Source organism: Hemitrygon akajei, chromosome 13 (assembly GCF_048418815.1).
Source record: "Hemitrygon akajei chromosome 13, sHemAka1.3, whole genome shotgun sequence".
Lineage (NCBI taxonomy): Eukaryota > Metazoa > Chordata > Chondrichthyes > Myliobatiformes > Dasyatidae > Hemitrygon > Hemitrygon akajei.
In genome coordinates, this window is record NC_133136.1 from 4,269,347 (window position 1) to 4,285,060 (window position 15,714).

General features: G+C 44.0%; 1 protein-coding gene across 4 annotated transcripts in view; it reads left to right on the forward strand.

The window, feature by feature from the left end:
• ctif (CBP80/20-dependent translation initiation factor) overlaps positions 1 to 15,714 on the forward strand; it is a 235,616-nt gene that overhangs the window by 68,934 nt on the left and 150,968 nt on the right. For all 4 annotated transcript variants that reach the window (XM_073064057.1, XM_073064058.1, XM_073064059.1 and 1 more), the window contains exons 2-3: positions 2,090 to 2,286; positions 9,467 to 9,547. In XM_073064057.1, the coding sequence (XP_072920158.1) occupies positions 2,110 to 2,286; positions 9,467 to 9,547 (258 nt within the window). In that variant the 5' untranslated portion in view covers positions 2,090 to 2,109. The remainder of the gene's footprint in view (positions 1 to 2,089; positions 2,287 to 9,466; positions 9,548 to 15,714) is intronic.

A 15,714-nucleotide genomic window follows, 5' to 3' on the forward strand; every position in this document is an offset into this window, starting at 1 on the left:
CAGAACGTTGTAAACCCAGGAAGTTTCATCATGGGCACTAACCTCCCCGGCCTCAAAAAGGCAGCAGCATCCATCATTAAGACCCCTAACACTCAGGACCCATCCTCATCTGATTGCCTGAGATGCAGGAGCCTGAAGATACACTCAATATTTCAGGAGCAGCTGCTTCCCCTCCATCAGCCTTCTGAGTGGACACTGAACCCATGGACACTACCTCACTATTTGTTTGCACTCTTTTTGCACTACATAATTCTTTAAATATATACTTATTGTAATTTAGTATAGTGCATTGTAATGTACTGCTGCTGGTAAACAACAAATTCCATGGCACATGCCAGTGATATTAAACCCGATTCTGACAGTCAATAAAAATTTGATATGAAGTTGCAGATTGTTGAAGGTGGAGTTGCCAGTCCTGATGAAGGGTCTCAGCCTGAAACATTGACAGTTTACTCATTTCCATAGATGCTGCCTGACCTGCTGAGTTCCTGCAGCATTTTGTGTGTTGCTCAAGATTCCCAGCATCTGCAGAATCTCTTGGGTGTATGATTGACTTCAATGGCCATTTATGATGGAATGGCAGAGTTAGGTTGATGGGCAGAATGGCCTATTGCTAACAAGAGAAAATCTGTAGATGTTCAAACTCTAGAGCAACACACACAAAATGCTGAAAGGACTCAGCAGGCCAGGCAGCATCTATGGAAATGAGTAAACTGTCAATGTTTCAGGCACCATCTCTCAGGATCTGAAGTGGGAGCAGAACATCAGCTCCATCCTGAAGAAGGCCAGCAGCGGATGTATTTCCTGCGGCTCTTGAGGAAATACGGTCTGTCTCAGGAATTGCTGCTGCAGTTCTACACTGCAGTCATTGAGTCTGTCCTGTGCACCTGCATCATTGAGTGGTTTGGAGCCGCCACCAAGCAGGATAGAACCAGACTACAGCGCACAGTGAGGACTGCCGAGCGCATCATTGGAGCCACCCTGCCCTCTATTGTGGACCTGTACTCTTCCAGGTTGAAGAAGAGGGTGGGGAACATCATAAAGGACTCCTCCCATCCTGCGCACGGACTGTTTGATCTGCTTCCGTCCGGTAGGCACTTCAGATCCCTCCAGACTAAGACTAATAGGCACTGGAGAAGTTTTTTCCCTACTGCGGTCACTTTGCTGAACAGTTAACTGCCGGTTAACTGTTGGCTAACTATTATTTGGATTGCACTACCTGTATGTATAATCTATATTTTCATTTATATTTATCATTATTATTGTTATGAGCAGAGAGACAACATCTGCAGGAAGTAAATTCCTTGTATGTGCATAGGTACTTGGGGATTAAAGTCTGATTCTGATTCTGATCAGTGGAAATGATTTGGGCCAGAACCCTGCTTCTATGGTGTTGTGGTCTTAATTATTGTCGATTTAGTGTTGACATACTCCCCCTACTGTTCTATGTTTGGAATTGCACTATTAAGTGACCTAACTTGCAGAATATTTTGAGAGAATAGAAATCTTTAGGCAGGACAATAAAATTTAATCCTGATAAACATGGGGTGATGAATTTGAAGGGTCTAATAAGGGCTGGACATATAGCAGAAATGATAGAGTGCTCGGGAATATTATGACTAAAAAGGGAAATGTGGTTACATTGAAGTTCATGTACTCAAATTTCAGAAGTGTGGTTTGATGCCAGTAGACTGTGCAATTAGCACTTGCCACAAAAGATGAACTTTTATATTTATTCATTACTTGTTTGGGATGTTGATATTTATTGTCTCTCCCTCATTGCCCTTAAGACCATAAGACAGGCCACTCAGTCCATTGAGTCTGCTCCACCATTCCATCATGGCTGACTAATTCTCTCTCTCAACCCCATTCTCCAGCTTTCTCCCCATTACTGCAATTCATCTAAAAGCTAATTATATTGTGAGTCTGGGCTTGTGTGTACATCAGACCGGGTAATGATGGTAGCATTGTTTTCAAACCATGGGCTTTTGCAATAATTTGATGTTTCCAGAACTGAATTTTATTTCCCCAGTTTTGGTTGGCAGGATCTGTGAGCATTATTTAAATGACCACTTTGTTCTTTCCACAGAAACGTAACAGTAGACAAGCATGGAGAACTCCTCAGTAGCCTCAGCTTCCTCGGAAGCTGGAAGTAACCGATCTCAGGAAATAGAGGAGCTGGAAAGGTTCATTGATAGCTACGTCCTCGAATACCAGGTTCAGGGGTTGCTCACAGACAGACCTGAAAATGACGTAGATGGTGAAAAGACACCACCAAACTCACAGGTACGCAATGGCTTCTCAGCTAGGTTATTGTGGTTCTATTAGAGCAGGCCTGTATTAATACTCTGGATAACTGGGGAGAAAAATGCTTTGTCATAGAGTGAGAGTTACGGAGCATAGAAACAAGCTTTTTGAACCAACTCATCAATGGTGACCAAGATGTCTTCTTGAGCTGATCCAATTTGCTTGTCTTTGACCCCTATCCCTCCAAACCTTTCTTATTCAGGTCCTGCACAAATGCCTTTCAAGGATTGTCATATTTCCACCCCAACCTTTTTTCCTGTTCTGGCTCTCCTCTTACTCCTCTTTTTCCCTGGTTCCCCTTCTCCTTCCCTTTCTCAGATAGTCCACTGTCAACTCCCGTCAGATTCCTTCTTCTTCAGCCCTTTCCCTCTCCCTCCCCTCCCCTCGCAGTGTCTTGCTTCTTCCCCACCCACCTTCCCCCTCACCTGGTTTCACCCATCACCTGCCAGCTTGTACTCCTTCCCTCCCTACCCCGCCCACCCTCCATCTTGCCCCCTCCCTTTCCAGTCCTGTGAAGGTCTTGATCTGAAACGTTGACTATTTATTCACCTCCATGGATGCTGCCTGCCCTGTTGAGTTCCTCCAGCATTTTGTATGCGTTGTCGTCGTACCGGCTTCTGGCAGCTTGATCCATGTACCTGCCCACCTCTGTGTGCAGAAACCTGCCTCTCAGTTTAATTCATTCCCCCTTTCACCTTAAGCCACACTTCATAGTTCCCTTCTACCTTCACGTTCACCCTCACATTCAGGGTCAGATTTATTGATCACGTGTACATTGCAACATGCAGTGAACTATGTCGTTTGTTTTAAGACCGACACACCCAGTGATATGCTGGGGGCAACGTGCAAGTCTGGCGCCAACACAGCATGCCCACCACCTTCAGCAGAACAGCCCAGAACACAACAATTAGAACACGTCAAGTCACAAAGCAACAACAGCAAAACAGGCCCAGAAAAGATCAACAGTCTATTTTATCTGTGCCTCTCATGAGACCATAGTGCAATAGGAGGAGAATTAGGCCATTCAGCCAATCGGGTGTGCTCTGGCACTTCATCATGGCTGGTTTATTATTCCTCTCAACCACTAATAAATTCACCCTTCACTCTCCTTCGCTGCAGGGAAAACTGTCCCAACCTGTCCTGTCTCCCTTTGTATAATTCAAGTCTTCCAGTCCAGGCAACGTCATTGTGAATCTTTGTGGCACACCTCTCCACCTGGTCATTTCCTTCCTATTGCTAAGCAACCAGAAGTGTACACACTATTCCATGTACGGTCTCACCAACTTCCTGCACTGTTCAAACACGAAGTGCAACTCACTACCCTCTCTGACGAAGGCAAGCATGCCTCATCCTCCTCCTCCACCTTTTCAACACTTCGAAGGAACCTCGGCCTCTCTGCCTGATGAGATTCTTCATTCACTGTGTATGTCTTTCGCTGGCTTAACACCCACGTACGCTGCAGTACTTCAGCCTGTCTGAATTAAATTTCAGATGTCGTTCCTTGGCCCACTTCCCCAGCTGATCTAAATCCTGGAGCAACTTTCTTCATTGTCCACCACACCATCACTTTTGAGAACGAGCTGGGAAGACGGACGCACTAACTAATACCAGTGTACTGGACGATCCCAAACCCATCCTTCACTCCCAAATGAAGCACAGTCAGTGAGCAAAGGAAACACTTCGAAGATAACATCAAAATTAGCCTGAACAAATCCAACATTGCATATTTTGATAACAGAGCTGAAGAGGAATTTTTTTAGCCAGAGGGTAGTGAACCTGTGGAATTCATCGCCACAGGTGACTCAGGAGGCCAAGTCTTTGGGATTATTTAAAGCAGGGCATCAAAGGTGACCGGGAGATGACAGGAAAATGGGATTGAGAGGGATAATAAATCAGCCATGATAAAATGGCAAAGCAGACTCGATGGGCCAAATGGCCTAATGTGCTCTTGTGTCTTATGGTCTTGTAAATGACTGACAACAAGAGACCTAGCGTAAGGATATCCTGCTGGTCACCAAGAATTCTGGGTTTATAATTGTCACATGTAGCAGAATAGTGAAAATCTTGTCTTGTGTTGTTTTCCCTTGTACGTTATGGACGGTTTGTGAAGCAGATCTGGCTTTGTACCTAGGGACGTGAGACAGAAATATACAGGTTTACAAATTTACCTGTTTGTTTTAACTTCCTCACCTAATGAACTGCAGCACTGTGTGGCAGACCCCTGCCAGACTAGTTTAAACCATCCTGTGTAGCACAGGCAAACCTCCCTATGAGGACCTGGCTCCCTCTGCAGTTCAGATCCAGCATTTGCCTGTCAATGATCTCTCCCATCCATCTTTGACAGCCCCTACCACAGGCAGGAGGGACTGTAGCATTAGGACAGTAACTTTTAGGGTGGGAAACAGCTTCTTTCCCCGAACGTAGGACTACTGAGCATCCTGTCACGTGTACGTAGAGGCACTAAAACTTAGTGAAATGCGTCGTTTGCATCAACGGCCGTCAGAGTCTGAGGACGTGCTGCGGGGGCAGCCTGGGGCCATCATATTCAATGACCCTGACCTGTACATCTCTGGAATGTGGGAGGAAGCCCCCAGTGGAAACCTACACAGTCACGGGGAGAGCATACAGGCTCCTTACAAACAGTGGCAGGGAATGAACCACTATGACTGGCATTGCGCAAAGTTCACTGTGGGATAGTTCTCTCGGATCTCCGGCATTTCACAGGAGAAGCAAATCACTCGACTGACTGGCATTTGTATCTCTGAAGTGAGTCATAAGCAGGCCCTTCAGTCCACCTAGTCTCTGCTGAACTGTTACACTACCTACTCCCATCAACTTGCACTGGGAGCATAGCCCTCCATTCCCCTCCCATCCATGTACTTATCCAAATTTCTCCTAAATGTTGCAATTGAACCCACATTGTGCTGGCAGCTCATTCCACACTCTCACCACCCTCATGTGAAGACGTTCCCCTGAAACACTTCCCCTTTCTCTATTGGGTTAAAAGCAAGGACCAGGAGAGTGACTACCAGAAAGAGCTTTGACCAGTGGCCAGTCCGGACACTGAAAGTTTTGAGGAGAGGGGACTTCAATCTGGTCCACTGCCCATGTACAAAAGGCAGCAGCGGGTTGCTACACTGAAAAAGAGCTTTGATCAGTGACCAATTGGCATTTGGGACTGATTAGCAAGGGCAAATTAAAGGAAGGCAGCAGCAAGCACAGTGGTCATCGTCCGAGTGGAGTTAGTGGTGATCTTGAGGTTTTAGCGGAGAGAGAAAGAAAGAAAGAAATGAAAAGCTCTTAGCTAAGTTGTTCTTTTTTACCAGCAGTGTCCTTGATGACTACAACTGCGAGAAGTGCATCCAGCTGCAGCTTCCAACAGTGCGCATTAAGGAGTTGGAGCAGGAAATGAATAAACTCTGGATCATTCGGGAGGCTGAGGGGGTGATAGGACATGTAGAGAGGTAGTTACACCCAAGGTGTGTGACACTGGGTGACAGGCAGGAAGGGAAAGGGGTTAAGGAACCTGTGCAGAGTACCACTGTGCCATCCTCCTCAACAACAGGTACATCACTTTAGATATTATTGGGGGGGGGGGGTGCTGGGTGATGACCTAACAGGAAAGTCACAGTGATAGGGTCTCTGGCACTGAGTCTGCCTCTGAGACTCGGAAGGGAAGGGGGAAAAAGAGGCACACTGTGGTGATAGGAGACTCATTAGTTGGAGGAACAGACAGGAGGTTCTGTAGGTGAGAATGAGATTCCTGGATGGTATGTTGTCTCCCGGGCGCAAAGGTCCAAGATATCTTGGATTGAGTCCTCAGCATTCTTCAGTGGGAGTGTGAACAGTGAGAAATCATGGTCCATGTAGGTACCAATGACATGGGTAGGATGAGTGACAAGGTTCTGCGAGGGGAGTTGGGTACTAAGTTAAAGGGCAGGACTTCCAGGGTTGTGATCTCAGGCCAGAACTAAGAAGGTTATGCAGTTTAACATGTGGCTAAGGAGTTAGGGTAGGAGGGAGGGCGTAAGATTTTTGGATCATTGAGCTCTCTTCCAGGGAAGGTGGGACCTGTACAGAAGAGATGGTTTGCACTTGAACCGGAGGGGGACTAATATCCTAGCGGGAAGGTGGGGTTTAAACTGGAGATGCTGGGAGATGGGAGTTGACTCTACTCTTTTTTTTCAGTCCAGTCCTGCTGAAGAGACTCGGCCTGAAACATTGACTATAATCTTTTCTATAGATGCTGCCCAGCCTGCTGAGATCCTCCAGCAGTTTGGGTGTGTTGCTGAAGATGCGGTAGGCAATGTATAGTGAGGTGAGGCTATTGATAGGACAAAATTGCAGTCAATAGGATGATTTGCAGTGTAAAAGGTAGACAAAATCGAAAAGGGTGAATACAGGACTGAAGGTGTTGTATCTGAATGTGCACAGTATACAGAATAAGGTAGATGAACTTGCAGCACAGTTACAGATTGGCATGTCTGATGTTGTAGATGTCATGTAATCCTGGCTTAAAGATTATAGCTGGGAGCTTAATGTCCAAGGATACACATTGTATTGAAAGGATGGGCAGGAAGGCAGAAGGGGTGGTGTTACTTTGTTTGGGGGAAAAAAATGAAATCAAGTCATTAGAAAGGGGTGACGTAGGGTTGGAAGGTGTTGAATCATTGTGGATAGAGCCAAGGAACTGCAAGGATAAAAGGACCCTGATGGGAGTGTATACAGACCCCCAAACAGTAGTAAGAATGTGATCTACAAATTACAATGGGTGATAGAAAATGCATGCCAGAAGGGCAGTAGTCACAAGGAAGAGGATGTCTTCTAAAGACAAGATGAGAAGACTGTGACTAACAAGACAAGTCAAAGCCAACATAAAAGCCAAAGGGAGGGCATATAATCGAGCAAAAATTAGTGGGAAGTTAGAGGACTGGGAAGCTTTTTAAAAACCAACAGAAGGCAACTTTAAAAAGTCATGAAGAAGGTAAAGATGAATACAAAAGTAAGCTAACCAATAATATTCGAGAATACCAATTAGTTTCTTCAGATGCGTGAAGTGTAAAAGAGCAGTGAGAGTGAATATTGGCCCACAGGAAAACGATGTTGGAGACATGGGGACAAAGAAATGGCAGATGAACTGAATAAGTATTTTGCAACAGTCTTCTCTGTGGAAGACACTGGCAGTAAGTTAGAAGTTCCAGGTGTCAGGGGTAATGAAGTGAATGAAGTTACCATTACTAGGGCGAAGGTTCTTGGGAAACTGAAAGGTCTGAAAGTAGATCTGTCACCAGGACCAGATGGTCTACACGTCAGGGTTCTGAAAGAGGTGGCTGAAGAGATCATGGAGGCATTAGTAATGATTTTTCAGGAATCAGTAGTTTCTAGAATGATTCCAGAAGACTGGACAATTGGAAACGTCATTCCACTCTTTTGGGGGGGTGGGGGGGGAGTCAGAAGAAAGGAAACTATAAGCTAGTTAATCTGACTCAGTGGTTGGGAAGATGTTGGAGTTGATTATTAAGGATGAGGTGTCAGGGTACTTGGAGGTCCATGACAACATAGGTTGTAGTCAGCATGGTTTCCTCAAGGAAAAATCTTGCCTGACAAATCTGTTGGAATTCTTTGAGGAAATAACAAGCAGGATGGACAATGAAGAATCAGTTGGCGTTCTGTACTTGGATGATCAGAAGGCCTTTGACCAGGTGCCACAGATGAGGTTGGAATATAAAAGCAAGGATATAATATTGAGAATTTATAAAGCACTGGTGAGGCCTCACTTGGAGTATTGTAAGCATTTTTGACCCCTTATTTTAGAAAGGATGTGCTGAAACGGGAGAGGTTCAAAGGAGGTTCACGAAAGTGATTCCAGGATTGAATGGTTTGTCATTTGATGACCGTTTGATGGCTCTGGGCTTGTATTCACTAGAATTCAGAAGACTGAGGGGTGATCTCATTGAAACCTATTGAATGGTGAAAGGCCTTGATCAACTGGATGTGGAGAGGATGTTTCCTGTGGTGGGAGAGTCTAAGACCAGGGGACACGTCCTCAGGGTGTCCTTTTAGAACTGAGATGAGGAGGAATTTCTTTAGCCTGAAAGTGATGAATCTGTGAAATTTTGTCACAGGCAGCTATGGAGAACCAAGTATTTATGTATATTTAAGGTGGAGGTTGATACATTTTTAATTGGTCAGGGCATGAAGGGATTAGGGGAGAAGGTAGGAGATTCGGACTTGGAGGGAAAATGGATCAGCCATGATGAAGTGGTGGAGTAGACTCAATGGACCAAATGGCCTAATTCTGTGCCTATATCTTGTGGTCTTATACCTTGTCACCATTCATCTTCACTCATCAAAATCTGAGACCTTAAGAAAATACTTTGCCCTCAAAGCAGCCCTTCTCAAATTCTGCTAGCGGTTGCTCCATTTTTAACCACAAGAGATTCTGCAGATGCTGGAAATCCAGAGCAACACACACAAAATGCTTGAAGAACTCAGCAGGTCAGGCAGCTTCTGTGGAGAGGAATAAATAGTCGATGCTTCAGGCTGAGACCCTTCCTCAGGACTGGAAAGGAAGGCGTTGGATTCTGAAGTTTTTAATCCAAGGTTATTTCAGAAGGCTTCATGATTGTTTTATTTAGTGTTAATAGAACAATGAGAGAGTTGAAAATGATAGAGGTCTACTAATTGAAGAGAGGGAGAGTCGAAAGACAATAGATGGCGCCCAATGTGGAATAGCTGTTTTTGCACCCACATAGATGAGAAAAAATCCATTCAGCTTTGTAGATAAGTGCCAACCAACCAGAAAGTTTTAATTCAAATAATGCAATAGCAAGAGAAGTCTCCAGAGCTTTCCAGAATCGCACAAGTGTAATCATTAGGGGATGTACTAAACAGCTACATATACATACTGCGACTAATAGGAAACATACGAAGCAGTTACATTATATAAGTAGTTACATGAAATATAAACTAATTCTTAGATTAGACTGTTAATTTCTTTGCAGTTTAAAGTCTAATTGTTTGTTTGTATTTCATGCAACTACTTGTAACAGTCCAATCCAGCAGAGGGAATGCTGGACCTTGCTCTCCACACCTATCATAAGGAAAAGGTTCATCTGCATAGAGTCTTATGTTGAATTGTGCTGTGTTTTCTCTGCAGTGGAATGAGGATTTCACTGACACGCTAGGTGTACACTGGTCATCTCCGAAAGAGAAGAACTCCTGCAAACAAACAAACCAGGTAAATGTCCTATTGAGTACAGATACTTGTGTCCAATCGCTTTGAGGAAATGCTAATCAAAGTAGCAACTGGATATTGTGTGTAAAGTAATAAGAACAAAGTAACAAAATGAGGAAGAATAGTTAAAAGAAGTAGGTTACAATGTATTTATTGTGAGTCTACGTGTGAACTGGTGGGGCAGCTTTAAAATCACAGAGATACCGTGTGTCTATATAGAAAGGTGTTGGAAAAGGGTCAGTAACATCATGAAGGATCCCACCCCTCCTGCTCATGGACTGTTTGTCCCACTCCCACCAGGGAGGAGGCTACGTAGCATCCACACCAGGACCACCAGACTCAAAAACACTTACTTTCCCCAAGCAGTGAGGCTGATCAACACCTCCTCCCACTAACCCACCCCTCCACACCCCCAACCACCACTACTTTATCATTTCCTGTTAGTCGCCTTGTGTACAGACACTCCGGAGCCAAGAGTCACTTTATGGATGTACAGTCAATCTATGGTATATAAGCTGTCTTATGTATTTATATTTACTGTGTTTTTATTACTGTGTTATTTATCTTATTGCTTTGTTGTCTGGTGCATTGGATCTGGAGTAACAGTTATTTTGTTCTCCTTTACACTTGTGTACTGGAATAATCTTGAATCCTGAGATCAGATTTACATGAAAGGAGAAGCTTACAGTGACAACCTGAAATGTTGACTGTTTAGTCCTCTCCATAGATGCTGCCTGACCTGCTGTGTTCCTCCAGCATTTCGTGTGTGTTACTCTAGATTTCCAGCATCTCTTGTATTTGGGAAACAGTTTTTTAATTCATTTTCTTTGGGACTCTTAAATTGGGTATTTATGTTCATCCTGTATTGTCTGAGGATGTGTTGGTGAGTGTTGAACTGCTCCCAATCTGTTGCTGAGCAGCATGTCCCAGTATTTAGACCCAGCAACTATGAAGGGGCAAAATCTGTTCTCAGGTCACATTTGGCTGGTTAGAGGCCCTCTGTTAGTCTGGTCGACCACGGATGTAGCAGCCTATTATCCTTGCATGATATGCACGCTGTAGCAGTACAATGTGGTAAGCAAGCTGTCCCCATGTACGCAGCAGGCTCCCCTTCTCCACACAGCTGATGAACCCAAATGAACAGCAGAGACCCATGCAGTTTGGCACCAGCAGCATCACAGGATTTGCCAGTCAGCATTCAACTCAGCATAGGACTACCTTAAAGAATCAAACTCCAGATTTTTCCTCAGGGTTTACTCCCCTTGAGTGGTATAGTCGCAAGGCAGCGGAGGTTTGAAAATCAGCTGCCAGCCTTGGCTGATAAGCCGCATCTGCCCAAAGTGATTCATTGTAAGATGCCAGTAACCTGCCTTTGCCCTTCTCTTGTCAATAGAGACGGTTCTGTCCAGCTTAGGAGATGGACTTGGTTGTTAGAGGCTATTTGAGATGTATGCCATTGGGAGCATTTAACAGATAGTACGAACTCATCCCCACCCACCCCTTTTTAAAAAAACAGCAGGTAGTGTTTCCATATACCTGCTGCACTGTTGGACCATAGAACAGTACCGTAAGGAATAGGCTCCTTGGACAGTCTCTGAGCTAACCCTGATGCCAATTTAAACTGCTCAGCTGCTTCCCTCATTTCCCTTTGTCTTCCGGTGCCTGTCTGATATAGTTCGTGATTCATAATTCATAGCTCAAGTTTAACAGTCGTTCAATTATACATGAATACAACCAAACGAAGCTGTGTTACTCCAGGGCCAAAGTACAAAACACAAGAAATTTTCTAATCAGCCTTCGGATCAGTGAGCTGTCCTCCAGCTCACTGATCCGATTTAAATCACTGATTTAAGCCAAAGAAGAGGTGGTGGTGGTCTTGAGGCACAGAATGGTGGATTTATCCCTGGGGCTGATCAAAAGCAAGTTAAGTATGGAAAGATACTATAGAGACTCTGGTATCATTGTTACTAAACAATGAGGTTATTTGAAGCATGAATGCTGGCTAATATTATGCCTTTATGTCAGAAGAGCTCCAAGGACAAGCTGGTGAACCTAACATCAGTGGTAGGAAGGGGTTCTGAGAGCGGGGCAGTTGGGATATCCAGCAGGCTTGAGGTTACTCTTGTGCTGAATGAGCATGAGATTTTAAAAGTGAGTTAGTGGTTATAGGTTAAGGGTGAAAGGTGAATTATTTCAGGGCAACCTAACAGGAAGTTTCTTCTCTCAGAGAGTGGTAATTGTGTGCAAGTGATGGACGTGAGTTTGATTGCAACATTTAAGAGAAGTTTGGGTTGGTATGTGAATGGTAGGGGTATGGAGGGCTATGATCTGGGTGCAGGTCAATGGGACTAGGCAGAATAATAGTTCAGCACAGACTAGATGGGCCAAAGGGCCTGTTTCTGTGCTGTAGTGTTCTATAATTAGGGAGTCTGAGGGCCTATGATCAGGAGGTTGATAGGTTCTTGTTTAGAAAAATCAAAGATTATGGGAAGAGGAGAATGGGGTTGAGAGAAATGGCGGAGCAGACTCAATGGGCTGAATGGCCTAATTCTGATTCTTTGCCTCATGTTTTATAGAGTCATCATGTCTTTGTGCTCAAGGAAATCATGAATTTGATTGTTTTTTTTTGAAGAGTTGATCAAGATGATTGATGAGAGTAAGGCAGCAGATATTGTCTACATGAAGTTTAGCAAGGTTCTTGATGAGATTCCACATGGTAGACTAGTCTGGAAGGTAGGATCACATGGGATCCATTGTGAGCTAGTTAGCTTGACGGTAGGAACCAGAGTGTTGTGGTGGAGGGTGTTTTTCAGATTGGTGATCTGTAAGCTCTGCTACAGCACAGCCTGTTGGAGCTGAGCACCGTGTTGTTCGTCATGTTGAGATTTAGATCAACTGGGAAAATTGGCCTAAGCATGACAGCTGGGATTTATTTTTATTTTGGAGGTACAACTCGGTCAGAGGTCCTTCTAGCCCAGTGAACCCATTTAGACCCAGGTGTCCAATTAACCTACTAACCGGTACGTTTTTGGAATGTGGGAGGAAAACAAAGGATCTGGAGGAAACCCACATGGTCATGTGTCGAATATACAGACGGCGGTAGGAATTGAATCCAGGTCGCTGGCGCTGTGATACTGTTATGCTAATCATGCACAGTAATGGGGATAGCGTATAAACTCCTTACAGACAGTGGCGGGAATTGAACCGGGGACACTGGTGTTGTAATAGTGTTACGCTAACGACTGCGTTACCATATAACTCGGGCAGCTTTCAAATGTTGCATTTTGCCAGGAAGGACTTGTACCGCAAATGACGGGGCCTTGGGAAGTGTAGAACAGGGAGAATGAGAGGTTCCCTGAAAGTGGTGACACACTGAGGTGTACATTATGCTTGACTTCATTGGATGGACATTGAGTACGAGAGTTGGACATGTCACAGCTGTATAAGATGTTGGTGAGGCCACGCTGTGCAGTTCTGTTCACTGTACAGTAGGACAAATGTAATTATGCTTGGGAGGCTACAGAAAAGACTCATGAAGATATTAAACACAAGGGATTCTGCAGATCGATAACAACTGTTGCTGAACCTGGCGGTGTAGGACCTAAGGCTCCTGTACCTCATTCCCAACGTCAGCAGCGAGAGCGCACGGCCTAGAGGGTGGGGTCCTTGATGGGAGTGGCAGAGCTCCTCGTCGATATGCTCAATAGTGGGGACGACTTTTCCTTTTATTTGGACTGGGCTGCATCCACTACTTTTTGAAGACTTTTACATTAATCACCATTGGTGTTTCCATACCAGGGCATGATGCAACTAACCAGGATAATCCCCACTACATCTATACAAGACCGTCAAAGTTTTAGGTGACGTGCCAGTAGAGGCACCATCATGCCTTCTTTGTAATGGCACTGTATGCTGGCCCCAGGGCAGATCCTCTGAAATGCCAAGAACTTTAAAGTTAATGACCCTCTTCACCTCCAACCCCCCCCCCCCCCCAGTGGGGGCTGGCTCTTTGGTTTCGCTGATGTTGAGCGAGAGAGTGGTGTTGTGGTACCACTCAGCCAGATTTTCACTCTCCCTCCTCGATGCTGATTGTCACCACTTTTGATTCGGCCTGCGACAGTACTGTTGTCAGTGAACTTGAATATGGCATTGGAGCTGTACTTAGCCTCACAGTCATCAGTATAAAGCAAGTAGAGACATTTAAGGAACATCTGGACGTGTCCATGAATCGGATAGGGGTTCCCACCTGGCGTCCCAAGCATCCCTCGGTTAATGGTAGGAGTCTATGCTGGAACTGCACAACGCCAGAAAATTGGCTCTGGAAACTTCCTGCCCAGATTTGCGTTTAGCATCCATGAAGCCATATTTTGGGAGGAGAAGGGAAGTAATTTGAGGAGGAAACAAATGTGTTGGTGCTTTGTCTTAACACATCTGCTATGAAAACACTGAGAAGAGTGTAACAATATTGGGCATGCTTGGAATTCAGTTTGATGCCAGGCAGCCATGGTATTTAACTTTATCTGAAACAGACATCAATAACTTGAGGCTGTTCTTCTGACTGTAAGTAGTGTTGAGAGATGAGAAAAATGATTTGAATTCTTCTAGTAATCTCATAGAATGGAATCAGCTTCCTAATCAGATTGTACCGAAATAGACGTCAAGAATGTTTGTCATTTGTTATCCAGCTGGAAAGAGTACCGAGTAACGAAGGTCTCACATGGTGCTTGTCAAACTTTAGTTTCTGCCTTGAAACCTGTCAGGAAAAATTGATTAAAAAATAAATGGGCATTTGTTCATTAATTGATGGATCTTGTAGGAAATTCTGAGGTATTTCTATTTCTGGGTCACAGTTTCATTGTGTTGTTTTCTTTAAAAACAGAATCAGCATCAGGTTTATTATCACTGACGTAATGTTGTGAAATCTTGTTTTGTTGCAGCAGAACAGGACCGTACATAAAAATTGCTATGAAGTACAATAAGAAATTATATATTTTAAAAAGTGCACAAGGAGAAGAGCAAGGACTGTCATCATTTTCTCAGTCACTGTATTGACTCTCAGTAGAGGATGTTTCCTTTATTTTTAAACTTTCTGACCTTGGTAACATAGTGGTTGGCACAGCGCAATTACAGTTCTGTGCATCAAAGGTCAGAATTCAGTTCTGGCACTGTCTGTAAAGAATTTGTATATTCTCCCTGTGACAGTGTGGGTTTCCTTTGGGTGCTCCGGTTCCCTCCCACGTTCCAAAGTAAGTCAGTTGGCTCGTCAAGCCAGATGGTCCTACTTCAAAGTTCAAGGTACATTTATTATCAAAGCATGTATGTAGTATACAGTCCAGAAATCCATCTTCCCCACAGAGAGCCCAGAAAAAAGAACCATGGAAGCAACCTCATCCAAGAAAAACATCACAACCCACAACCCCCCACCTACACATAAAGAAATGCACAATTTGCAACAAAAGAATTAAAAGCCCGGACTATATAACGCAAAGTCACATTTCAGTTCAGCTCAGTGTTCATTATCTGCAGGCTGCCCAATTCAAAAGTAGTCCAATACTAGTAGCAGAAAAAGATCAACTAGGTCTAGAACACATCATAAAAACCAAATTAGTCTGCTGTATCGCTAAATAAATAAAATGAAAGCACTGAATAGAATGAAGCAAGTTTCAGCAAGTTCAGAATTTTAGAAAAGTTTTCGATGCAATTTCACGATAAAGGGGGATGTACCATATTTGGATTTTCGGAAGGCTGTGTCCCACAGAGAAGATTGGGCAACAAGATTAGAGCTCATGGACTGGGGTAATGTGTTTGTTAGGCAGAAAGCAGTGTTTGAATAAATCTGATTACTCTCTAGTAATGAATCGTACTTGAGCTACAGCTAAGTGTTGTATTTCCACGTTTCTTTATGGTACAAAACTACATGCGACTGAGTAGGGAGGAGGATGTAAGGGGAAATAGTTGAGTGACAGGTCAAAGTCAAAAGTAATTTTATTATCAAAGTACGCATATGTCACCATGTACAACCCTGACATTCATTTTCTTGTGGGCATACTCTGTAAATCTAATAAGCATAATAGAATCAGTAGAAGACGACGCCAACAGGGTGGACAGCCAGTGTGCAAAAGACAACAGAACACAAATGCAAAAAGAAAAGAAATAATAATAAATATTGA